At 39.9% G+C, this 25,984-nt stretch overlaps 1 protein-coding gene across 4 annotated transcripts in view; it reads left to right on the top strand.

Annotated features, from left to right (window-relative positions):
- Positions 1 to 25,984, top strand: part of HECW1 (HECT, C2 and WW domain containing E3 ubiquitin protein ligase 1) — a 247,302-nt gene that overhangs the window by 78,535 nt on the left and 142,783 nt on the right. For all 4 annotated transcript variants that reach the window (XM_071736187.1, XM_071736190.1, XM_071736186.1 and 1 more), the window contains 2 exons: positions 384 to 708; positions 16,870 to 16,977. In XM_071736187.1, coding sequence (XP_071592288.1) covers positions 384 to 708; positions 16,870 to 16,977 — 433 coding nt within the window. The remainder of the gene's footprint in view (positions 1 to 383; positions 709 to 16,869; positions 16,978 to 25,984) is intronic.

A 25,984-nucleotide genomic window follows, 5' to 3' on the forward strand; every position in this document is an offset into this window, starting at 1 on the left:
AGGAAATGGCTGTCTGGCAGTTTGATAGCTGTGGTGTTTGTGTCTTGATTTGTGCACTAACTTGGTGAAGCCAACTACTATTAGTTTTGTCACACACTGCTAGTTGCAGCTGAGCATGGTGGTCTATGCTTGCTTTTACACTTGTTTTCATGGTAAGAATAATGAAGCAGTACTTGAGTTAGTGTGATGTTTCCTGCTACACCTTTTTGTGCCTCTTTTTTTTTTTTTTTTTTTTTTTTTTTTTTGTAATGCCAAATGAAATAAATACCAAAATACCTGTTTTTTAAATTATTTTCTCATCCTGATGTACCGGTGTTCCTGAGCTTTAGCATCACTAAAATGTGAATCATACTGTAAACACTCCTTTCTTTTGTTCTTCACAGAATCTGTACCAAAACAGGTTCCTGGGCCTGGCAGCCATGGCGTCTCCATCTAGGAACTCGCAAAATCGGCGCCGGTGCAAAGAGCCTCTCAGATACAGCTATAACCCTGACCAGTTCCATAACATGGACATCAGGAACAATTCCCATGAGACAGTCACCATTCCTAGGTCTACCAGTGACACGGACCTTGTCACTTCAGACAGCAGGTCTACTCTGATGGTCAGCAGCTCCTACTACTCCATCGGGCATTCACAGGACCTGGTGATATACTGGGATATAAAGGAGGAAGTGGATGCAGGGGACTGGATCGGCATGTACCTCATAGGTAAGGCCCCCTTACCCCTTCCTTTTGGAGTTTTTTACTGCTTTTATCAGTTTGAAGCATTAAAGTAATATGGGCTAATGGTATCTATAAGCTGCTATAGCTCCACTGAGTGTTATCTTTAAATGGGTTTATATATTACAAGATTTCATCTGCTCTTGAATTTCTGGCTCTCACTTTTTTTTTCAGTAGAGTTATGGGAATGCTTTCTTTTGACAGTTGCTTAAAATCTCAAGATATTTTCATTTTCCAGCCCCTTGAATTTGGGGAAAATACCTCCTGTATAGAGACAGCATAATATTTTCAGTGTTTCCTCTTGAGAGTCCTTGAGTAATCTGTGACAGATGATAGGTTTTACAAGTCAAGAATATGAATCATTTTAAAACCCTGTGAAACAGAGTGCCTTTTTCTGTATAGCCAGAGGATATTTTGATATGAACAATAATTATAGACTGAGGCAGTCTGGAATTGTCCCAGAAGGTTTTTCTTTTTTTTTTTTTTTTTTTTTTTCCCTCTTTTTTTTTTTTTTTTATTGGAAGATGTATTCAGCCATGTGCATTAGCATATTTTTGGCATCTCTGTCTAGTAAATCCAGCTCCACATAAGAGTAATAAGAAATTGTTTCAATCCACTTTTACCTGATAGTTTCACTTCAGTATAAAACTAGCCTTTTTTTTACCTCATTTAGTTCCTATGGGAATAGTTCATCCTGCAGCCTGGACTGAAGTCTGTGTTAACTCTTTGCCCTCTGGTAAGTTTTGAACATGGTAATTCAGTTTCAGACATGGACTCTATGGACTCTAGAGGTCTTAAAAATGTGGAGCTCTTAAATGTTTCCTGAAAACAGATGGCTTGGTAAAGAATACAGACTCAGATTGGTGCTCCTGTAAAGGGAAGTGTTCGTAAAATGCTGCCCTCACCTGTTGGGTGAATGTGCCTAGCACTAAGCAGTTTCAGTAGTTCCAATAGCAATGCTTTATGTTGTCCAGGTAGCAAGCCAAACAAAACCTGACAAAGTGTATGATGTTGAGAGTTGGGCTTTTGTAGCAAGCATAGAAGGGGCATTGTAGGGAGCTACTGTATTGCTTTAGTGGATAAGACCAGAAGGGTCATGTGCTAAGAACACAGATGCTGGTGATGTGAGAAAGGGACTGGGTAGGAGGTTTGAGCACTTAGAGGAGTCCTGGTGGCGCAGTGTTAATCACTGGAAAGTTAGTTCAGGATACTGGAGAGACCAGGAGAGGAGGAACATGATGGTGGCCATTCAGGACATGGAGGGAAGGAACTGGGGGTTACAGAAGGCCAGGCAGTAGCACTTGTTCCTGTGAATAACCTTATAACAAGGTTGCTTTTTAACCTTATAAAACCCTGCTTTAGAAATAAAAGTAGACTTCTGAAATGGAAAATATTTTAGGACAGAAACAGTGGCAGGATTTAAAACAGATGCTCTGAAAGCAGTCTGGTTTGTTCGCCTTCGCAGAATTACTTGTGTTTACAGTTAAGCTTGCAGTTGAATTTTTTACTGGAACAGATGAGAAGACACAGCAGTCTGGTGCTAGATACTAAGAAATACTCTAAGCCTGTTCTGTAGTAGCAGAGGCAACTCCTTAAGGACTGTACTGCTTCAGTAATATGAAGCAAAGAGTACCTTCTAGTGGTCTGGAGCCAACAGAAGGTCCACAGAGCTGTCTCACATTGAACTCATTCAGCCCTGACATTGCATCAAGGGCTCTGAAGACACCTACCCTGGGTAGGGTTTTTTGGGGTTTGTTTGGTTTGGTTTGGGTTTTTTGGTTGGTTGGGTGTGGGGGGTTTGTGTGTTTTTTTTTTGTTTGTTTTGGTTTTATTTTGTTTTGTTTTGTTTGGGGGTTTTTTGATAGATAACTGTGATACATGAAGATTTAACTGACAGAAAAAAAATCCACCTTGCTACTCCTGTGTTATTTATCATATTATCAAACAGGATGTTGCTCCAGACACCCCAGTAAATTAGAAGTGCAAATTGTGAAGTGGATCCTTGTCCCTGCTGGCTGGACTCCTGGTTTTAATGGCAGTAGTCAACGGCTTGTTTCAAGGAACACTGCTGCAACATGAGAAATGAATAATGTGTCCATTCCTCAAGAAAACATCAGTTGACCCTTGTTGTCTTTGAAGGTGTTTTTTTCTCCTGCCTCTCAGGTTACCCATCTAAATAGCTGAACAAAACAGCAGGCAGCAGTACACCTCATTCCTTTTTTTCTCTTACCTTCCCCTCTTCCTCCCTTTTAAAACTTAACATGAGGTGAAATTTGGTGGTTTCATTCCCTTAAAGAAAGAACATGGAAGACTGTGAAGATCACTTGGCTTTTGGTGTGGTTTTCACATAGAAAACACTTGGGGTGTAGGAGACTGGCACTGTGGCTACATCTGCATTAACACAGTAGGGAGAACCCATAGCAGGGGGTCTGGTGAGGCAAACAGCTGCTGGGACATTTTAGGGGCTTGGCTTTAGATGATTTTCAGTCTGGCAGGCTGAATGCCCTTGAGTTTCTGCAGTGCATTCTTCAGTTTAGCTCACCAAGACATAATTGTATTCTTCTTCCTGAAGATCATGCCACACAGTCTGAGAGTGAGATAAATAGGGACAATTGGAAGGGTCATCCCAAAAGCACACCTCTCACCTGAAGTAAAACATTGATACATCCTGTTTTCAATGTTTATGACTAGTCAATAGGGATGATGATCCAGACATCCTAATGGCTTGGATTTGTGTGTTCATTTGCACAGATTTTCCATATATGCTCTTTTGTTTACAGAGGAAATGTTCCTGGCCTTGTGGGTATGACCTTCACAATGTAAACTGATACATGACTGTGTTTTGAATTATCAGACAGACTGCAACAAGAGAACCAAAGAAACCATGAGCTTTTCTCTGCCTGCTCAACAGGGGATTAGAGTTGAGGCCTATTATTACCACTTGCATGGCAATGCTGTTAACTATTCCTTTGCTGCTTGTCACTCTGGAGTTTGTCTCAAAGCCAGCTCATGGATACCTCCCAGTCCTTTTTGTAATTGTTTGGGTTGGTGAAATTTGAGTTGAAAGGTTTGAATCTGTCAATACTTTAATATTGTGGTGAGTCATGTGAACAATGAGAAATTATTGTCCTTGAGGCATCAGACAGTGTGTTGTGATTTTTCTGTAAAACTCACTGCAGGAGCATTAGAGTAACTATTTCTTATTTGTCTTGTGGGAACTCCTGGGCATCCCAGAAAGGAAATATACAAAAGCAGAACAGAAGGTACTTCTCATCTTGGAGGGCTTTAATAATTGCTATTTTAATAACCTAAGAAATCTTTCTAAAAAACTTTATATGAGTGTTAGTTTTGAAATGCATAAAACAGTCCTCTCTCACCACCACTATGACTAAAATTTTTGTGGTACTCAATAACCTGCAGGCTTCAGAACAAAGATGTTCCATGTCTAGGGAAATACAGATTATTTAAAAGGCTTCCAAAAGAAAAAGAGAAAAAATTGTGTAGCTAAAATGTTTTGATACCACAGAGCATTTTGAGATACTATTCTAAGGTTAGAGGAGCCTCAAAGGAGAGTTAAGGGAGCTCTCCCTGTAGGGAAATTCTGTCTGCTTGCTCTTTATGTGAAGGAGCCACAGCTCCTTTTATCAAAAGATACCTGTTTTTCTCTTCTTCAATCCATGTGCACATTCCTAAGGGTTATCAACTGGGAAACAGTCTTTGCAGAAGCAGTTGAAAGCTGGTTTTAGTATTGGTTATTAGAGCTAGAGGAAATGGTCTAGGCAGCCAGTCGATTTTTTTGTAAAACAGTATAAAAACGATGGTTATGTGTCTCATGGAAAAAGTAGAATTGTATATACACCTTGTATGTGCATGAAAACAGCTATACACACCTATGTGATTTTTATGAAGGGCCAGAAAAAAAAATTCCTTGGTTGAAGGGAGAATGGTAAATGCTTTGTTGCAATATAGATGTTATTACTTCAATCTATTTTAAGTTAAGCCATGGTAAAATGACAAAAAATATGGGAATTGGAAGAACAAGCCTTTCTGGGCGTTCAAGATGTATTGTGCCATCAGAAGTAGGAATTATGTTTCATTCCTCCTAAGCTTGAACTCTAGAGATTTTCTAATTTCTCCTTGTATGTAGCATATGTCAGCTCTGAGCTTTGTAAAGGAACATCTGAACTCTGTAACAGCTCACCTTAGATGTGCATTTGCCTTTCCTCAAGAGATCTATAGTACTGTGAATATCAGCAGTCTTTCAGAAACATATCCACAATCAAAAATACATGTAAACACTCAAAAAGAGTTCTCTGAGAAATTCAAACATAACACAGCCCTTTTGCTCTTTAAAAGTCTCTGGAATTTGAGGTTTTTTTGCAGAAAAGCTACATATAAAGAAGATGCACGTTGTGGGGAGTGAATCAAAAAGTTTTGAATAATGAAGATAGTGTGTTTGTATATTTTTTTGAAAAGAACTCTCTTTTATTGGCTTCTGTGAGACAGAATATTTCAGTTATTAACCTCACAGTTTTCTCTGTTACATCATTTAGTGTTACTATCTGCTACAGTATGAAGCCTCTGATAAATGAATGTGGACTGCTGGCAGCTATCTTAAAATTACTGCAATAGCATTTTAGCTGCTACTAGATTTCAGTTCTGTCATCATCTCCATATCTGATGTACAGTAGCTAATGAGAGATGTTTAAACCAGACTCTGAGGGGCTTGTTTGCTCCAGAGTCTGTGCACACTCATGTTGGGAATTTATTAGGGCTAATATTATACTCTTCTTACTCATATGCACTAGACTGTTTTCTGTGAGCACTTCCTTATAGGAAAACAAAACATTATTAAAGTCTATTAAGGCTTCTTCATACACAAACCTTGTAGGGTATAATTTCCTGTATGTATCTGACTTTTGACTGAGTAGTTCCTCTTAAATTTATACAAGTAGGAATATCTTGACCTATGTATTGGCTGAAGTTTAGATTTAGAACAGTTTGTTTTCCTTCTCTTTTTCAGCCTTTGATGTTATTTCTCTCCTAAAAAGTCAATTTACCATAATCTGACAAAGCTGATTTTTAAAGGTATTGGTTAATAGACATTTAAATATTTGTTTAAACAATTTACAGGTTGATTTTTGGCTTAAAGGGACTTACGATGCTATATTCCCCACTGAGGCAAGTGGAAAGATCTAAATTTTTCCTGCTGCCAGACTTGGATCAGAGCTTGTTTGTACAGCTATTTTACCAAACATCCAATGCATACAAGCAGAAAGTGTCACATGTTGCCAGCAGAGATGGAAAATGTTAGAAACAGTGCAAATGAGGCCAAATAAGTTGTGAGTTACAACTCTGATATGCAATTCAGGCACTCTGTTCATTTGGATAGTTGCTCCAACTCTTTGCTTCAGATACAGCCATCTGTAAAACAAAACTCTTCAAAATGTGCCTGCTTAGAGTGAATTTTGTTCAAGTATAGATTTGTTGTGTCCTGGGGTTATGGATCTTCCCAGCTCTTCTCTGGACTTTGGAAGAGAGCCTCTCTCTAGTCTTAGGTCTTCTTCTCCTCAGTAGATAATTGTGTAGTTGGGTCTTTCACCAGGCAGGGGATGGTGGCTGTGATCACCTCAGCAAGTTTTTCCAACACCTGCAATTCTTGGTAATTCTCATCAACAGCAGTGTCCAGCATTCAGGCAGCTTTCACTAAGCACAGCACTATTTATTTCAGGAACAAAAAGTGTCAGAGGAGCAAACCTGTCATTAAAAAAAAAAAACCACAATAGAAAGCCTGCACAAATGCTGAACAGAGAGGGTATTAGGTATCACAGGTCTTGGCAGATATTTAAGTGCAGAAATATCCATTCTTTTTCCAAGCTGGCTTGCCTTCAGCTGGCTGCTCTTGGATCCACTGAGAGTGACTTATCTTTATCCAGCTGAGTCACTTTTTGCCTTTCCCAGTTCTGTGTCTGGTGGACCACTTCAGGCAAATGAAACCAGGATATGCCATTTCCAGATCCACCAAGTTTGACCTATACAGTTAGCTTTTCCTCTCTTTCACCCCTTTACAAGTAGGTACAGTCAAAACTTCAATGCAATGGTCTCTGAATATGCCCCACACATAGGCATTCTGACCCATTCCTCTTTTCAGTGCTTCCAAGGTTCTCCTCTGTCATTTGTAGGGCATTAATATTGGTAGTAGCAATGCACCAAAAAGCTTGCAGTGTTGGTATGCTGTATGGTCTTTCAGGGAAGTCATAGTAAAGCAGCCTGTAAGTTGCCAGTTCTTTTACTTAAATGTCTTTAATGTGTGGTAGAGGTGTTTACTGTATGCAGCAGATTCCCATTTTCACTTAGTATTTCTCAAAAAAAACCCCAACCCAGCTGTTACTGTGAACCTCTTTCTAAGTGAGCTGGTGGAAAAGTGTTTTCCACTTCAACTGTCACCCTGAACATCAGGAGAGAAAAACAGTGGATGCAGGGAGTACAGCAACCTCATGCCTTCCTAATGATTACCAGGGATACTACAAGAGATACTACCGGGACCTTATGCTCATGGGTAAAATGCCCTCTGATCTCTGCAGGAAGGGCCCATATCTCCAAGCAGCCCAGAGTGAAAATGAAGCCAGTAACAATCACCCACTACAGCATTTCTGAAGATATCAGTCACTGGGGAATATTGGTACACCAAAAGCCATGTTTTGGCCTCAGTTCTGCAAAAGAAGCATAGTACATGTGGCACATTCAGACCATTGACTGGATATGGCGCAGTGGACCTCACAAACATAAAATTCTTGGCAGGGTAAGGACTAAAGCAGAAAGATTTGCTCTGTAGAGGTTCTCAATCTGGCTGTGTGGATTTTGAAGACTGAGCATATGTTTTTCTTCTCCCAGTTGTCTAAATCAAACTGAATAATTCCAACATTTAAGTGTTTATTACACTTAAAACACACTGTTCATAACATTTGAATATTTCCTTTATGCCTGTCAGAACTACTGTAATGACTGTGTATGCATGTAGCTTTTGTAGTCTTTCTCATCCATTGACCTCTACAATCCCAAAGACATTTGTACTGAAGATCCTTCACATTGTAATAAGCTTATAATTTAATACCTTTTTTTCAGATAAAATCATGCCAGATTCTCAAGAGATTCTTTGCACCAGGGTGCTTCAGTGCACACATCTGAGTTGCATATGGGTTTGTTTTGGTTTTTTGGTTTTTTTTGGTGCTGTGTCAGATCACAAACACCTGTCTAATTTACTATTTGCTGTTTTATCTTTCCAGATTGCTATAAGCCCATCTTTCAAATACTACAAATTATTTCCCCTCTATTTAATGAACATGAACCTGGACAAGTGTCATCCTTGTTCACATTTTGGATCTGCCCATGCCCCCTTATATCACGTCTTTATACTGTCTTGGGCCTGCAGCATCTCTTATTTTAATATCTTCTAGTGAATTTCATGGTTGCACTGTTTTTTCCTAATCCTGATTTTCCAAATTCTGCTGTAATCAATGAGGAGACTTCCACTGACTATGAAAACTTTGGAACAATTATATTAAAAACAAGCAAACAAAACTTTTCCATGTTGTACTTCACCACAAATTACAGATCTTCAGTTTGCACAGAGGCAATTATGATCATCATTGTTTGGATTCATCCTTTCTATCTTCAATTCTGTGTGCAAAATGGATGTCATTAATTGCAAGAAGTTTGTGCTGTGCATAGCTGAAGTATATCTGTTCCTGTACTAAAACCCAAACGTGGTCCACCTGCTGCAGTGGAGAGAATAAGTCTAAAAGTACATGAGCTTTAAAAAAAAATCTGCAGCAGGCATAGCTCAAATAACAATGAGAGCTATGTGGATACTATCACACTTCTAAGCGTATGCAGAATCAAATGACATCAGTATGGCGAGATAGATGCCCATCCCATTTGCTGTGAGTTTTTTACCTCCCACATTGCTGAGCCCCAATTGCTGAGTCTTTTCCTCATTCTGGCTAAGTTTTCAGCAGAAGATTTGTGGTTACTGGAGAGAAATAAATGAGTTACGGGTTTTACTGGAACACAGATCCTAAACACCTCAAGGATACCTTAGAAGAATAGGGCCCATTCCCATCAGCTCTGCTTTTAGCCAGGGGCTGCACTGTTGTATTGAAGGAGAGAGAATTACTGAAGGAGAGAGAAGTCTTTCAGGTGACAGAGCTCAGACACTCACTGAGGTAATCTCAAGTGCAAGGAGAATAAGACTATAAGGAAGGACGAGATCTACAGTTCCTCCATAGCCTTCTGAAAACCCACAGGCATACCAGCCCCACGATTTAATAGGGTCCCTGTAACTGGCAATCTTGTTCACATTTTTAATTGCTATTGGTGTCATGAAAGACTGGTATCTTCCAGTAGTAATTTGGAGGCTGCTTTAGTGGTAAGGATAATGTCATATATGGCTTTGAAAGTAGCTGTTCAAAGGTAAAAGTGTTTTGCTGAAAGTTATAACCCCTTTTGGGAATGGATGACAGATATCCTTTGGGTTTGATGTGTAATTCTGCTTCAGATTACAGAAGCAGAAACCTGATTACATGGTTCAGGTTTTAAACCAACTTTATGTGGTTCAGATCTTGGGTTAGTGCAGTGTTGTTCTGGAAGTGGGGGCAGCACAAAGGTGACTCCTATGAGGAGCTGCTGAAAGCTTCCTGGGTTCCAGTCCTGTCCACACCTCTGCCCAAGGCTGAACAGATTTGGGGAGCTGGATGTGCCTCCGTGAGTAGAAGGGGAAGAAGGGGAAACAAAACTACAAAAAAACGAAATGAAGCCAGGACCTGAATAGCAGAGTATTGGATGAAGTGAGAGAGCAATGCCAGAGAAAAGACACCAGGGTCAGTGAAGAAGGAGGGGCAGAGGTGCCCAAGCAGAGATTTTCCCACAGCTCCTGGTGAGATGGCAGCTATGCCCCTGCAACCTATGGAGGAGCACAGTGGAACAGTCCTTGAAGGACCACTATAGGGTAAATGTGGACTTGTAACCCCTGAAATGTTACAGGTGGGCAGATGTGAAGCAGCAGCCTGTGCAGGGTCATGGAAAGGGGCAGATGTGGATGTGCAGCTGTGTCAGACCCCGTGCCAGAGGAGGTGACTGCTCCCACAGCAGCCGTGACTCTGTGTGCAGCCCGGGCTGGAGCAGTTCCTGAGGGACTGCACCTGTGGGAGGGACTCATGTCCCAGGTGTCAGGAGGGGCTCTCTCCTGTGAGAGGGACCCCGTGTTGGAGTCCTCCCCCTGAGGAGGAAGGAGTGTCAGAAATAACATGTGGGGAACTGACCCTAAACCCCACTCCTTGTCTCCCCGTGCCACTGAGGGGGAGGCAGGAATGAAGCAATCTGGGCCTGGGAAGAAGGGAGGGGTGGGTGGGGGGAGGTGTTAAGATCTGGTTATGTTTCCTCTTTCTCTTTGTAGATTAAATTAGGTTTTTTCTTCCCAAGTTGAGTCTATCTCTTTTTTGTCTGCTACAGTAATTGGAGAATTAAAACCTCCTTATCATTGTCTCAATTACTTTGGGTGGATTTTCACCTCCCTGTCCCACAATGGGGGTGGAGGGTGAGAGAGCGGGGGGCCTAGGTGGTACCATCTGGGCCTAAATTGTGACACGTACCATGCCTGCCTTTCCATGTCCGTGATGCAGTTTTGCTTTGGAGAGTATTCCCTTGCTCTCAGTGACCGAAAATTGTTGCAACTTCACCCGTTCTATCCCAGTTTTCTTACAGTTTGTGGTTTTTTTATCTCCCTGCTTTGCTTCAGTCCTCTTTCCGCATCTTCCTCTCTCTGCTCTTCTCCTTTTGCTGTTCACATTTTCTTCTCCTTAATTTCCTTTTCTTTAACTGAGTAGGGGATTAATTTGTGTGTATTTAAAGTGTAACCATTCATGTGCTTGAAGCAAAGAACTGAGCTTACAGCACCAATGAAGGATTAGATTAGTCCCTTGTTTTCCATCACTCTTGTCCATAAGAAGCTATAGAAGGAAGGATGCTAACTGTAAAATAAAGAATATTCATTGTCTGCATCAGAAATCAGCAAAAGAATTAACAATGAAGTTTTGATCCTCATTAGAACATCTGTAGGTGTTGAAGTCAGTGGAAACATTCCTATAAACTTATATAATGATAGTAATTATTTGTGGTTGGTTTTTTTCAGTGTGGTATCTTTGTAAATAAGAAATTGGCATCTGCATCTTCAGCATACTTTTTTCATTAATTGTTCCTCTCCTGCAAAACCATGACTGTTTGTACAACTCTTTGGAAGGACAGTTTCAAAAGTCTGTGTTTTTCAATGCTAAAGAGTTTCAAAGGGAGCACTGCCATAGCCTGATACAACTCAGTACATGGCTTGTAGAGGCTGTTGTCATAATTTAGTGTTCTCTAAGTGATAAATTGAGTAGTAAGAGAAGAAACATCAGAAGTAGGAAGCTTACCTATGGCTTACACTTGTATTATCTTGCAAAATACTTATATTTTATTGATAATCTGTGCTTTACAATATCCGTTTCCTACAGATTTCCATGCAAATTGCAAAACAGATCAAACAGAGCCTCCGTGTACAGAAAAATTTTTAAAGCATCTTCTAACTATCTTCATATGTCTTTATAGTACAGACATATGTATTGGCCAAAAGCACTGTTAAATTTCAAACTAAAGGAAATTTGTTCCTCTAAAGACTATAAGTCCTTCTGTAATTTCAGGAGTACAGCATTTCTTATTTATAAGGTATCAAGACATGAAGTGTAGCTTCTCTTTTTACGCCATAACTCCATTAAGTTTATGGGAAGCAAGAGTTGTAATATGTAGTGCTAAATCAAATTAGTGATGGATAAGACACTGGAATAATGTACACATTTCAGGCACTTGTCTGATGTTGTGTTCCTGTCTCATGTTAATTATTTGCTTCTTTGAAGGTAGCTCAGGTTATTCTAAATTTTGTGGTTGTTATTCTTGGAGAATGTGGAAATATACCTATCAGCAAAATAGTGTTTGAGAAGAGAGAGTAGGCTTTTTATCTCCCTCTCTTTTAGTAAAACCAAACTGACCAAAAGGGTCACTCTGCTCCTTGTAATTTGAACTCTATGAGGCATTTTGAGGAAGATGTATTATCTGTTTGTCTGTGAAAATTTCAAGCAAGCTTTCAAACACCAAGGTCCTGTCTGTTTAGTGTAGGCTGCTGACAGCAGTTGAGGTCTCCATTATGGTTTTTACATACCTTTTTGAGGGGTGATTTTTATCAACTTTGTAGCTAATTCCTCTGAAGAACAACATGCTTTTTGTCAATTGGTTACTGTCTTTTGTCTGAAAGATAGCTTTCTTTGGTGCCCATGGTTCTTATCTCTTCCCACTGACCCCCAGCCCCCTCTCTATATATGTATGCATAGTGCTTTTAAGTATGTTGGGATCACTCATCATGGAAGCAGCACAGAATATTTTTAGCAGGAAAAGGCTGTGCTTGGAGCTATCTGGTTTGGTGAGGACAAGCAGTCCATCAGAATTGCTGCTGGTTCCCAAAGCACTTGCTAATCTTTGCCTCTAGCATGCCTTAGTCCCTCTGGCTGCCTGGTGCTTGGTCACGCATCACCTCCTCTGTTTCCTCCAGAGACCATGCAAGATGTGGGAGGTCTGACTGCTGCTGCTTCTGTCCTGCTGGAGCTTTGCAGCTCTGAAGCTGACTTCCATCTTACCAACCAGAGGCAGCTGGCACCTCTGTATGCCCCACAGCAAAGGAGGTAGAGACCAATGTCTGCCGGCTCCCCGTCTTAGATGCCCTCACTGTCCCCACTGGGTCCAGGACCGGCTGCTGATGTTAAAAGGGCAGCAAATTCCAAATGCTCCCTCGTTTGATACTTTCTTTAATTAGTTAGCTGTTTACCATACACAGAAATGAACCCACAGATCTGAGAGCAGTTGCGAATTTCTCATTTTTTTTCCAAGTGGGGCCAAACCCAGGCTATGCAGTGGATTTCCAGCTAAGCAGAGAGCTGGTTTAATGGTTAATATAATTTCAGAAATAGGAGGAGGGAAATGCATTATAACGCTTCATTGGAAAAATGTCCAAAGCCATTAACTGCATGTTGAAATATTTGAAAGACAGCAGCATTAACTCTGCTCTTCATTTTGTGTGGAGCTGAAACAAAGCATTTCACCACTTACTGTCAGGAATTAAGATGCAACATATTCTTAAGGTCAGTTCCTTTGTTACAGGGATTCTCACTAAAAAGATGAAATAAGATTTGTTTTCCTTTGCATGTACTCTTTAACATGCCGTGTCCTCTATTCACTTACATATATGGCATGAATATTGATAAATATGTGCACAGACATATGTAGTGTGTTAAACAGTCGTCTATTTCACATGCACAGTTTTCTTTGTCGATGTGCTACACACATTAAATCCATGTTCAGGGAATAGCATGCCTGTAGTAGTATCATCTACCAACTAAAACAGGTCAATCAGTTGTAGTCATACATTCCAACCTCCTAACCAGTTTCAAGTACTGTTATTTTTAACTTGACAGGGGATATTGCTTTCTTATCTTTCACCTTCCAAAAACATATGCATTCAAAAGTGAAATACAAAGATTTCTCTTTTGGGCTTGAATGTATGTAATTTTTTGGAGTTAAAATTTGTCTGTCTTAAGAATCCCAGCTATTGTAAAATTAGTCCAATTCAGGACTAAAAATAAGTTTATTTCTTTGGAAAGGTGGAAGTACCTAGCTTTCAAAGGATGCAAGCTAAGATCTGGCTGTGAGATGGCTCTACATACTGGATTTCTAAATCATAACATTTGTAAATGCATTCTATTTACAAAAATTATTTTATACTTAAAGGCTGTGCTACTCCTACTTGGAGAGAATTGCATACTACAGAGCTCCATGAACTCATACTAAAATAACTTTTCTACTGCCTGAGCCTATATTTCATCCATGGCCAGCTGTCCATAAACTGTGCACATGACTGGCTCCACATGCATGTGTCCCAGCCCTGATGTGGTTTGTGCCCCGACCTTTTGCTCTGGATGCTGTCCTTCCCACACACACCCCTCTCTCTCACGCAGATGGCACTCGCTGGGTGCAGCTTGTTCCAGCTTCCCCATGGTCTCACCTCTCCACTATAACCATAGGCCAGCTTGCTTTCCCCTTTGCTTTTTCCCTTTAGGATTCTTCTACCTTGGACATGCAGATGGAGAGTGGTCCTTTTGTTCAGCTGGAGCAAAACCTCTTTTTCCAAGCTTCCTGCATATTTCCAACCAAAAGGAGGAAAGGGCTTTCTGCAGTCATGCCCACTGGCTCAGCTCATGACAGGGATGTTGTTGGCTTTGGGGATGGGCATATTGTTGACATCTCTGTCAAATTAGACAGACTGCATGCTGCAGAGTTCACGCTGCCTTTGTGCCAGCTGCAGGAAACAAACAACCAATGTGGTGGATGGGCCAGCTGGCTCCCAAAGATGCTATGTATGGACACAGCATTTTAAATCTGCTTCTGGGATCTCTTGTGCCCCTAAACTCTGGCCTAAAATGTCTCTGATTTCCTAAGCAAGGACGTCCAACCTAGTTCAGCTAAGCCTTCTTAAGCAAACGTGGTGTTTTATAAACAATGTATCTTGAGAAACAGTAATTACCCATACATCTTAATAACATGGCAAGCATTGGAGCATCTCCAGCAGATTACAGAGACTAAATATGACAAATAAACGTCACGAGTTATTAAGCCAGAGAGCAGAATGCATGAACTGAGGGATGCTCTCTGTGCTTCATCAGGACAGGAGACTGGGCAGAGTTCCCAGGCTCCAGCTCGGTGCAACATTTCAGTATATGCTCACCTCTAATTATAAAGTTTTCCCCTGCCAAGGCAAAAAGGACAATTTATAGGTTTAAGTCTCCTTGTGTATGTGTAAGTGTTCCTATTTCCACAGAGTGATGTGGGTAATTCTGCATCATCTGTATCCGAGATGGTCTTTTACTAAAGGTAGTCATTAACAAGCTAAGTTCTGAGAGCAACAATGTATACTTATCTGCCCGGTTTTGTATATATCATTTGGTATTTAGAAGAATACACAACCAGCTATAAAGTCCAGAGGAAGAACTGAAATCATACCAGAGGATTTTACTGTTGAAAGGTTACCTCAGAGATATACTCTGTGAATGTGCTGAAAGATTTTCACTTCAATACAGAGCAGTACAGCTTCAGTACAGCTAGTGAAATAATTAGTGCCAATTAGCAAGTCAGAAAAGGGAAGATGTATTATAGATAGAATTGCAGTACATAATTATCCATTGCAGTCATTAATGACCTCTTTAAAATGATTTATGTTGTGACTCCCTAGAGAGCATCACAGGAGTTAAGTGTTGGTAGCTCACTTACCTTCCTTCTTTGTGTACACAGCTGTGTAAAACCAAACAGGACGACACTGGCATATGCTTGCTGCTTTATTCTTTCAGTGAAAGTGTGCTTTCCTTTGATTTGGAAATCTAATATGTTTAACACCAGTGTGCATATATAGAAAAATAATATTAGTGTTTCTTGGCCATGTTGACTGGGCTCCCTTGTCTGCTCTGCAGTTGGTCACACCATCAATCCCTCTTCAGGTACAGTGTCCCATATTGCATGGTGTCATCTTTTTTTATTTCTTGACCTATGTGAAAACCAAGGAGTGCTTCATAGTGTTTAGAAGTAATATATTTTAACATTGGATTGAGTGCTTCACATATTTCCTCAGCTTTTAGAGTGACTAATAATGTAATTGTCTTCAGAACTGAGTTTCAGCATAACCCCGGACTGTTTCTGTAGCAGGGTTGAGTTGCTTAAAGTGCATTTGTACAAATCTGTGTTAAAATTAAAACTGTCCTCATTGCTAAGAGGAGGAATCCAGGAGGTTGCTGGCTGGTCTCCACAGGCAGCGATCACAGCCCTTTTCTTTGGCAGGGTGCAGATGTGAAATCCATTTTACCTCCCTGAACCTGGAACAATGAAACCATGGCTGGGCCCATCCTGGGTTGCTGCTCCAGCAACTTCTGCTTGCAGCCATTTTGGGTTCCCACAGGCCACTGCCCATGAGCCCCGCTCCCTTCTGGCAGGCTGTAAATGTCTCTGTATGTCTATTTTATTTTTGCTTAACTGCTTGCATTTAGTGACAAGCGCTGGCCTGTTGTGGTGGCAACATTGTAGGTCATTCTGTGAGGCTGGGCCCTGGGCTGCAGCATGGTCTCACTGACTGGTTTTGGAGATGTTGGAAAAACGAGAGTTGAGAACCAGGCCTTGGCCTGGAGGCCAGGATATGGTTGCTCACATCTGCACCACACAGGGCTTGCAGATTGGTCTGGAAAAGAGATTGTTAAAGCAGTCTAAAATGAAACTTGGAAGCAGACTAAAAATTTGTTGGAGGCCACTCCTCAGGCTCACTACCCGCCCACCTTTTGTTTACACACAGCCCTGTGTGTGCAAGGTGGTCGCTTCCTCAGCCTTGGCTTTAATCAGCTTTTTAGAGATTATTCATATTTATAAATTACTCTTTGACTACTCTGAAGATCAGCTAGGTAGTCTGACAGCTGCAAGTTTCTCATAACACCGTGAGGGGGACAGCATTTTGTTGTCAGTAACTTGGTTTTGGAGGCCAAGAGGTGTGAAGGTACCCAATGAGCGGGATTCTTCAAATAAAATAGTCCTTCGCTGTATGATGCAAGAAATAACCACATCTGTTGGGATACAAATTCGTGTAGTATAGATGCCTACACATAACTATTTTCTCTGGAATTTTTTTAAGGAAAGGGTTGGTGCTAGAGGGGGATTAGTTTTTGCTACCATTCTCTGTTACAGCTCGAGAATTATGTTTAAGTCATCTATGTTAAGCTAGATGTTTTAATTTCTGAGAGTTTTACAGGGATGCATTTTTAAAAGTTACATTTCAGGTAAAGCTGTGATTTTTAAGAAGACACGCAGCTTTTTAAAAGTATGAATGAGTGAAAAAGCTAATTTCTCAACATGTGATGCCAAGCTGTCTAGCAGCTCTAATGCTCTGTCAAGCCAAAGGTGTACTTTGAGCCTGACTCTCTGCTACCTGTGTATGTTGTCGTAACAGGCTTTTGATGAAACTGTTTTCTTTCTTTATAGATGAGGTCTTGTCTGAAAATTTTTTGGACTACAAGAACCGTGGTGTCAATGGCTCTCACCGTGGTCAGATTATCTGGAAGATTGATGCCAGCTCTTACTTTGTGGAGCGTAAGTATTTTTCAAATCAGGCCACAATATAGTTCAGGCACTGTAGAAAGATAATTGAATTGCTCGAGTTGTTATGTTTTTATTCTCAATATATCCTTTAGAAAAGCCCCAAAATTTTACCAAAATTTTTGAATGCATTGAGAGGAACCGAACATTTTATTGAATAGAAAACCATAATTTCTACAAGAAAATAGATTTTGTGGACATAGAGTTATTTATGTACTATTTTTATACAGTTATGGATAAGTGGTTTTATCCATTTGCTGTTATTTGGACTAAATCATTACTAGTTATCTGCATTAACATTAATGTGCTATTAAGGAAAAGAGGAACTCAGGGGCACAAACTTACTTCAGGAAGATTCATACTGATTTATTTCAAAGACTTCATGGTGCATCCAGCTTCCACCAGATTCAGGTGGATTCAGCAGTGAAAAGAGTTGAGTTCTAAGCATCATCTAGACTGACTGAAAAATAATAATATGTAGCTGCAGCAAGGTACACTGATTTCAAACTAATTGTTCCTCATTATGTCTATATATTACTCACAGCATCTGCTGTACCTTGCACAGCAAGTTAGCGTTTCCAGGCTTGGTTGTCCTACATCCCTAACTGTTCAAGTCCTTCCTCTTTTCAAAGAGCTACCGTGTGCTAATGCAAATGAAATTTATGGTTGTTTTTGGAGAAGAGAAATAGGGTACTCAAAAGACTGGACTGAGATGTATAGCATTTCCATGGTGAAAGAGCTACATGTATCTTTAAAGAGGAGTTAAATGTGAAGAAGCATAGCATGCAACAATTTCAAATTTTCAGTTGTATTGAGTTTTTCCAACATTAGCCTGCTGGGCAGACTTGGAGAGTTTTGTAGAAGTATATATAAAGTGCATGACAGGAAGGTTTAAGACTGCCTGAACCCGAGAGCAATTGAGGGAATCTTTGATACAACCTAAATTTTAAAGCATTTGGAAAGTATGTGAATAATACTTGATTAGATTAATATATGACTTTGACCTTAAGTATTCAATATCATCAGCGATGCTACATTCAGACATTTTACACATGCTCAGTCCTAGAAATGGGTTTTCTCTTTGCAGTATTACAGGCCATTGTTGATGGCCTCTAATTTCTAGTGTGAATTTGAGAATGTTTTAAAGAATTAAGGAAGCTGCTGAAATGTCTACAAGATATACAAGATGCTTTTATCCTATGTTTTGAGAAATACTTTTATGGTAAATATTTAATATATAAGATCAAGCTTTCTTTTAGTTGTTAAAGAAGTGTGAGGCAGAGATGTGAAATCCCAGAACTGAGTTTTGAACAGGCAGGTTCCTTGATGTATTGAACAAGGGGCAAATTGGGACTGGGCTGCCAGTAGCTTTTCTGCCTAATCCACAGCAGAAGAGGCAATGTAAGAAAGAGTTAGGAGAAAGCCTCTTCAGGTGGGCCACTTTACATTAAGAGCTCAACTGCCCAGTGAATTATGTCAGCTTAATTAGTTGCTCCCATTAGCTGAGACATAGTAGCTGCTGTTAATTGACTGTGTGTACATTCTTCACTTGCCCTACTATAAGAAAATGCAATTTAGCATAACCATCCTTCACTGATACTTAAAACTGTATCATACTACAGTTTAGTGGGCATCCCACACCTGAGGAGGTGCTGCCTCTTGGTAATTTGTTATGCTGCCATCGTTAGGTTGTGAATCTGAGCCCTGAGATGAGGTAACAGTGCACTCATCAAGGACAAGTCACTGCTTTGTCCAGAATTAAAATGGGAGAAGATGAAGTAGGCAGTAGTAAATAACAGCACATGTGAATGCTCTTAGAGCCACTTGACTATGGAAGTGGGAAGTTAAAGCAGTGACAACATGTTGATGTATGTGACTTTTATACATCTAAAGGCATATTTAAGCATTCCTGCTCATTGTTGAGACTTATATATAGAATGCCTTGAGCTGAACCAGCATGAGACGATGACAACGTTGAAAACTTATGGGTAAGGGTTAAGAGATATGCAAACATGGGAGATACTGTTGTGGGTGTCTGTTGACAGGCCACCAAACCACAAAGAAGTTGTCAATGAGGCCTTCTACAGACAGCTGGAAATAGCCTCAAGGTCACATGCACCTCATGCTTATGGGTGTCTTCAATCACCCTGATATTAGTTGAAAATATTACACAGACAGGCATAACCAGTCCAAAAGGTTCCTGCAGTGCATTGATGACAGCTTTCTGTTGCAGATGATTGAAAAACCAAGGAGGAGAGGTGCAATGCTGGACTTTGTATTAATATAGAAGGTCTGGTCACAGGTGTTAAGACTGAGGGCAGTCTTGGCGGTAGTGCCCTTGCCATGTTAGGGTTTATTATTGTTAGGGAGAGAAGCAGGGTAATAAGTAAAATCTCTATCCTGGATTTTAAGAGGGCTAACTTAGACCTCTTTAAAGATCTGCTTAGAAGTATCCCATGGGCTAGAGCTGTAGAAGGTGGGGAGCTGGTGAGTAGTCAAACACTACTTCCTCCAACCTCAAGATTTTCCTAATAAAAGGAAATTTCCTTCAAGTATTTCCTTAATAAAAGTTCAAGTAGAGGAGGCAGGAGGCTTGTTGGAACAAGCAAGGGGATCCTGAAAAACTCAGGTGGAAGACAGAAAGTTACAGTATGTGGATAAAAAGTTTGGTTAATTGGGAGGATTATAGAAATGCTGCCACAATATGTAGACTCAACAAGAAAGGCCAAGGCTCTCTTTGAACTTAGTCTGGCTAGGGAGGTGAAAGAAAATGAGAAGAGCTTCTCCAAATACATACCAGTGTTCATTTGCAACAGTGAAATTCCCATAAATGTGAAAAAAGAAGCATTAGGGACGAGATGAAGTAAATAGAGCTCTGTTACTCATTTTCTGTATTTTAAATCTGGAGGCATATATAATTTGTTTGGGAGTATTTTGTTCAAAAGTCTTAATGTTCCCCAATTAGTTATTCTTTATTTCCTACACTTTTGAAAATTAACAAGCAAATGAAATATGGCACTCTTAACTATGTAACCTGTATCCATTATAAATAAAGCCACTATTTAGGTACTAACAAAAAACCTGCCATTTAATCACTGTGGATAGTAATTTATATGCAATCATCCAGAACCTGGATAGGAGCAAGTAAAGGCAAAGGTGGCTGGAAGTTATTTTCTTTGTGCTGACAGATTATCACAACAGAAATTTTCTGTCAGACCCAGCTGTAATGATCATTACTGGCAAAAACCATCACCCTGGAGAAAGGCACCACAAATTGTTCACATGCTGCCAATATAGGCAGAAGAAACTGGCAATGGTGTGAGAGATTCATGGAAGTGCATCAGGAGTGATGAACACAAAGGAAAGCATGGCAAAAAATTAAAACCATTTTTGTGTTAACAGCACTTCTTGTATGTCTTGCAGAACTGAAGTTTTGTGATTTCAGATGCTTCTCAGTTCGTTAAGTTTTTCTTTCACATTATTGTCAGTGGGTTTTCCAGTCTGAATCATTCAGTATTACTTTGTCAGATATATTTAAAACCTCAATAGGTTAAGAAAATTCTTTTTGTGCAGCAGGTCAATTATACTATAAAATAGCTTTCACTTTTTGGAAAATGCTTCTATGTTTTGGGATCATTTGGGCAAAATACATGTTGCTTTTGAATTTGCTGATGGCCTGGTTTAAGACCATCTAGAGAACCTGTCAAGGTTTAACACTTGGCCAGCAATTAAATGAATGACAGATGCTCTCTATTAACCACTTCAGGCACAGTTGGTGTGAGTGTGCCATTTGTCATTAATGGATGAGCCCTGTTGCTTTTCAAAACAAAGATGATTTCTTAACATGTACCCATACAGCATGTTCAGATACTATTCAAAGTTTGTATTTGTTTTATATTTATCTGTTTTTTTCACCTTGAAAAGGACTTGTATCTTTCTCAGAGAAGTGCATGCTTTTCCACTTTGCATATCATTCTTGGGCCATAATGTTGCCAGACAGTTACATAATTGGTGTGAGCCAGGGAGGGAGAGGCTTCCAAATTACAGCACAAATGCCAGCAGAACAGAACTCATCTCTTATTAATATCCAGAGAAGAAGAAGAAAAAAAAAACAACAAAAAACAAAAAAAGCCTTAACAGCTGCTGAGGCAATGTTACACTATGGCCAGTTATTAATTTCTGCAGAAATCCAGCAATGTGGTTTTTATGATGGCCAGTGATGAACAGAAAGCACCCACTGTAACCATGAAATGGTTGGGGCTTTGGGAGAGGAAGGAGGAGGGAAGAGAGGGTACGTACCACTAGAGAGGTATTCTTTGTGCTAAGGCTTGGAGAGGGCACTGCAGTGAAAAAAACCAGCCTATAATGGGTTTTCCAGGAAGGTAAACATGCTGTGCTTTCTCTGCAATTTCTGGCACACTTTTTTGGCTTAAACAGCAATACAAAGAGTGAGCAAGAAACTATTTCCCTGAGATGCTCAGCATTGTTCTCTAAGCATGGTATCAAATTAGCACATCCTTAAATATTAATTTTTTTTACGCTATTCAGAATTGCACTAAAAAATAGCCAAGTACCTGGGACCCCTATTAATATGCTTGCCTTTACTACCTGGCAACTAAGAAAACCCTTTCAAAATCATGCCAGCAGTCATCTGTGTGGCACTTTTATGTGTAGGCTCATGAAGCAGTTGTTTGTTTAAATTTGTTGCTATTGTTGTTTCTACCTTTTTATTAGTAGCAAAGATGGATGATAGGCCTTCCAGGAAGCAGAATATATATTTATTTATTCCCATTGACTAGCCAGGAAAGAATGGTTAAAAAAGCATGCAGCTAACATAAGAAGTTTGAGAGATACATCTGCAGATAAAACACATGTTCTAAGTCATGGTGAATATCTGCCATATATCAGAGTGGTAGTGGATTAAGGGTTGGACTTGATGATCTCAGAGGTCCTTTCCAGCACAGATGATTCTGTGATTCTGTGATATATATTTGTATTTATAGAATAAGTACAGAAACATCTCCAGAACTGACAAACATTCAGCCCTTTCATCTGAGGCTCTTTCCAGAAAATAGATATTTTGCATTGCTTTAGGAAACCAATATAAAGGCCACTTTCAAAGTAGGAAGGGTGTTCTACCCTCAAATGGTTCCAACTAAATAAGGCACAATGATATCAACAGAAATTTTAGTAAAGCTGGAGTATTTTTTCTGGAGTATAATTTTCTGACTCCATTTTTATTACCCCCATGTGTCTCAAATCATATGCACTTCACTTTATGGAAGAGTGTGAATGGTAAACATACAGGGATGAGGCTGCTGAAGTCTGTTCTGTTGTACCTTACCAAATTAGAATATCCTGCATTACTTTAACCTTCAGGAGTCCATAGATGGTAAAAACTGGACCAGCACAGAAACATCTTCAACAGTGTGATGACTATTTAGCAGAATGGTTGAAAGTGTCAGAAAAAAATCAGAAACAGAAGGAGAGACTTGTGCCCCAGAAGGAGCATCTTCTGCTTGTCTCTCTCCCATGGAAGAAAAACCATAGTTTTGATGTTCTTTCTCTTAATCTCCTTGCAAATGTAGTAGTCCAACTGATGCTTCTTGGTTACCTTTCACCCTACATGCAAATTTAAATTCCCTCCTTCTTTTCCTGAGCCGAACACCCTTGTAGGAGTTTAAAATTCCTATTCAAGCCAGGCTTAGCTTTGGGAAGGGGAGAACAGTCTGATTGTGGATGGAGGCATTTCCCAGGTCAGGGCTGGTGAGGTTCCTCAAGAACCTTTTACTTTGGATCATTTCTTGTTACTTTTTCTCTTACAAATTCTTTCTGTGCCAGGGTGGAAAGCAACAACCTACCATAAAGGGAAACACAGGTCGATTCACACTAGACATTAGACAGCTCTTTCTCAGCTTTCTGAATGGTAGCAGTGTGGTAGTTTAACTGAGAGACTTGTCTGCAAATCAGATTTTTCTTCTCTCCTTTCCACAACTTGCGTTGACACTTGGACATATTTTGTTTATATATATTTTGATGTCAGAGCTGTTTGCTTATCTATTCATACACGGGGAAGAAGATGCTTGTGTTACAGCATGCATGCTTGGTTGAAACCATGTTGGAACAGCCAGTCTGGTTACTAGACCATGGCACTAAGTGCCACATAAGTCTCTTCTTAAAAACCTCCAGGGATGGAGAATCCACCACCTCCCTGGGCAGCCCATTCCAATGCCTGATCACCTTCTCTGTAAAGTATTTTTTCCTAATATCCAACCTAAACCTCCCCTGACAGAGCTTAAGTCCATGCCCTCTTGTCTTACTGGTAGCTGCTTGGGAGAAGAGACCGACCCCCCCTCTGGCTACCCTCTCCTTTCAGGGAGTTGTAGAGAGTGATGAGGTTTCCCCTGAGAGCAAATATACTGCTTCCAAATTTAAGTAGAAACCATCAGGCCACACTGTATTTGGCAGTGTGCCGTGGTAATGGTACATCTGCACTTTGGGTCTGGAGGATTCTTAAGTGTAGATGCCAAAGTTTGAAAATAGGAGTTCCCATACATGTTCATTTTGCTCTTCCATTCATGCCAGCGACACCCTCAGGCACGTACTTGCATTGGATTCAAAACTCCAGTGCATGTTTCTGCTTAGCTTTGGTATCACTCAGAATACCAGAGTGCATATCAAGCACTTGAGGAAATAAGGAGAGGTTCTGGAAATCCAGTAGCTTTATTTTTCTCATCTATCCTAGCATCTGATAAATCCATGAGCAGACACCTATTGGTTTGGTGCTTTGAATGTTGGATGTTGGTGTTTTGCACAATGGGTGCTGAATTCACCATAATTTATTTAAATGGATTAGTACAGCTGAGATAATGTTTCACAAATCCACTCATTGATAATCTCTATTGACAATCAGAGATTACAGTCTCATCTTTAATTCACAAATTACTTAGTATTTGCCACTGTTAAATGCTTCTGGAAGTTTCTTTTGGATGATATTGTATAGGGGTTTGGTGGAACTGCCCTGGAAGATAGATTCCCCTTTCTTTTCTCCATTGCACAAGGGCTCCCCTTGGATACTTCCAGAGGGTGTGTTTCTGAAGCTGCTGCAAGCCACGTTGGTCCCCACTGAATTCAGTAAGAATTGCTTGCTTGTGGCTGCTGCATCTCATCTGGCCTAGCACCTTTTGTGTACAGCCATGCACAAAGAGCCAAGGTGCAAACTTTGGCCCAAGTGGTTTTATCTTTATAGAAAAATAGAAGACAAATACATTGGAAATGGGAAGCAGCAGTGATTGGAAGGGTGCATCAATTTGTGATATTTACTCCAAAAGAATGGCAAGATACTGAGCTGTGTTTTGGTTGTTTTGGTTGTTTTCTTATGGAATAATAATAAGTACTGTATTCTGGTGTTTATAATTCACAGATGCAAAATCTTTCAGGAGACAAGGATTGTCTTGTAAGTATCAGATCTCAGCACCATCAAACTTGAATATTTCTGATGGTGGAGGGGATGGAGTCCCAAAGGGCATGGGTCTCTAAGCAAAGGCAAAGTTTCATCAAGGGCTTGCCTGAGAGAGCAAGCTCAGCTCATGGTTTATTGACCAAGCCTATCACTAGTTTAGAGGTCCTAAAGAATAGATCATTGTCAGTAATTTGCTGTTTCTGATTTTGGAGAATTTAATGTATTTTTTGTAGTCCGTTTAAAGCATACTGTGAAAGTAAAAAATCAAAACAGAACTTGGAGTGTGTGTATTAAAGATAACATTTAGATAACATTTTTTCTTCATTTATTGAAATAATAAGTTTGCTTCATATCTAAAAGAAAGCCTGTTCTGTACCTCTTTGTAGTAGTGAAGCATCTAAAGGGCTCTTCTTGGATGTCCAGCATGGCACAGAAAAATCTCCATATAAATGGGGACAAATCCCTTCACATAATACAGAAATTTTGTTGTAAGCTGCTGTCACTGTCCTATTTTGGCTAACCATTCTGTCTCTCATGCCTTGTAGTGGTTATGGCAACATTTATCCAACACATAGAACGGCTTTTGGACGATTTTATTCGGCAGGTCAAAAAAATACTTATTTGACCTTCCATGAGGAAGGCAAAATTATACCTATGGCACAGTCCTGCAGTAACTCAGCCTGCTTCAGAAAAAGTACATATATGACACAGGAAGCCTTTTGGATAACTGGCTTTTTTTGCTAACTAGCTAGTAAATCTCACTCTGTCATCATTTTACTCTTGGCCCAGGGATTCCTGCTATAGGACTGCCAGATGTCAAGAACACCATTTATATCCAGAATGGACTTACTCAGGGTGTGGGAGGTCATCAGGGATGAATTACTGCCTCCCTGCAGATTTCAAACACTTTTGCCCATAAGAGCCATTTTTCTGCAAGGTCTTTGATTTACTAATAGGATCTTGAGAGCCTCAGAAGAATAGTGTTTTCAAGCTTCCAAGATATTCTTCAACTCTTTCAATACTTCAGATGTCTCCTTAGCCCCACTAGTAGCAGGTATACTTTCCTTCCATATTTCAGTGCTTTTTATAAATGAAAAAACCCAGCACCCTGCAGTCTGGAAATAGGTACTTTTGCTGTAATTGTTTATTAATTAAATTTTCATAATGATGCTTCTTTCTGTCCTTCCCCTTTCATTAAATTATCTATGCTAATTTCATTATGTGTTCTCTCATTAAGAGTTGTCCTGCTTGTAGATTTTTTTCTGCTTCTCCTTTGTGAAAAGCTGCTAATACAGTGAGGCTTAGAATAGAACAGAATAGAATAGAATAGAATAGAATAGAATAGAATAGAATAGAATAGAATAGAATAGAATAGAATAGAATCATAGAGTTGCTCAGGCTGGAAAAGACCTTAAAGATCACTGAGTCCAACCTTCTAACCCTATCACCCTATTCCTGATGATCAACCACTAAACCATGTCTCCAAGCACCACATCCAGGTGATTTTTAAAGACATTCAGGTATGGTGACTCAACCACA

The sequence above is a fragment of the Heliangelus exortis genome, chromosome 2 (genome assembly GCF_036169615.1).
Source record: "Heliangelus exortis chromosome 2, bHelExo1.hap1, whole genome shotgun sequence".
Taxonomy (NCBI): Eukaryota; Metazoa; Chordata; class Aves; order Apodiformes; family Trochilidae; genus Heliangelus; species Heliangelus exortis.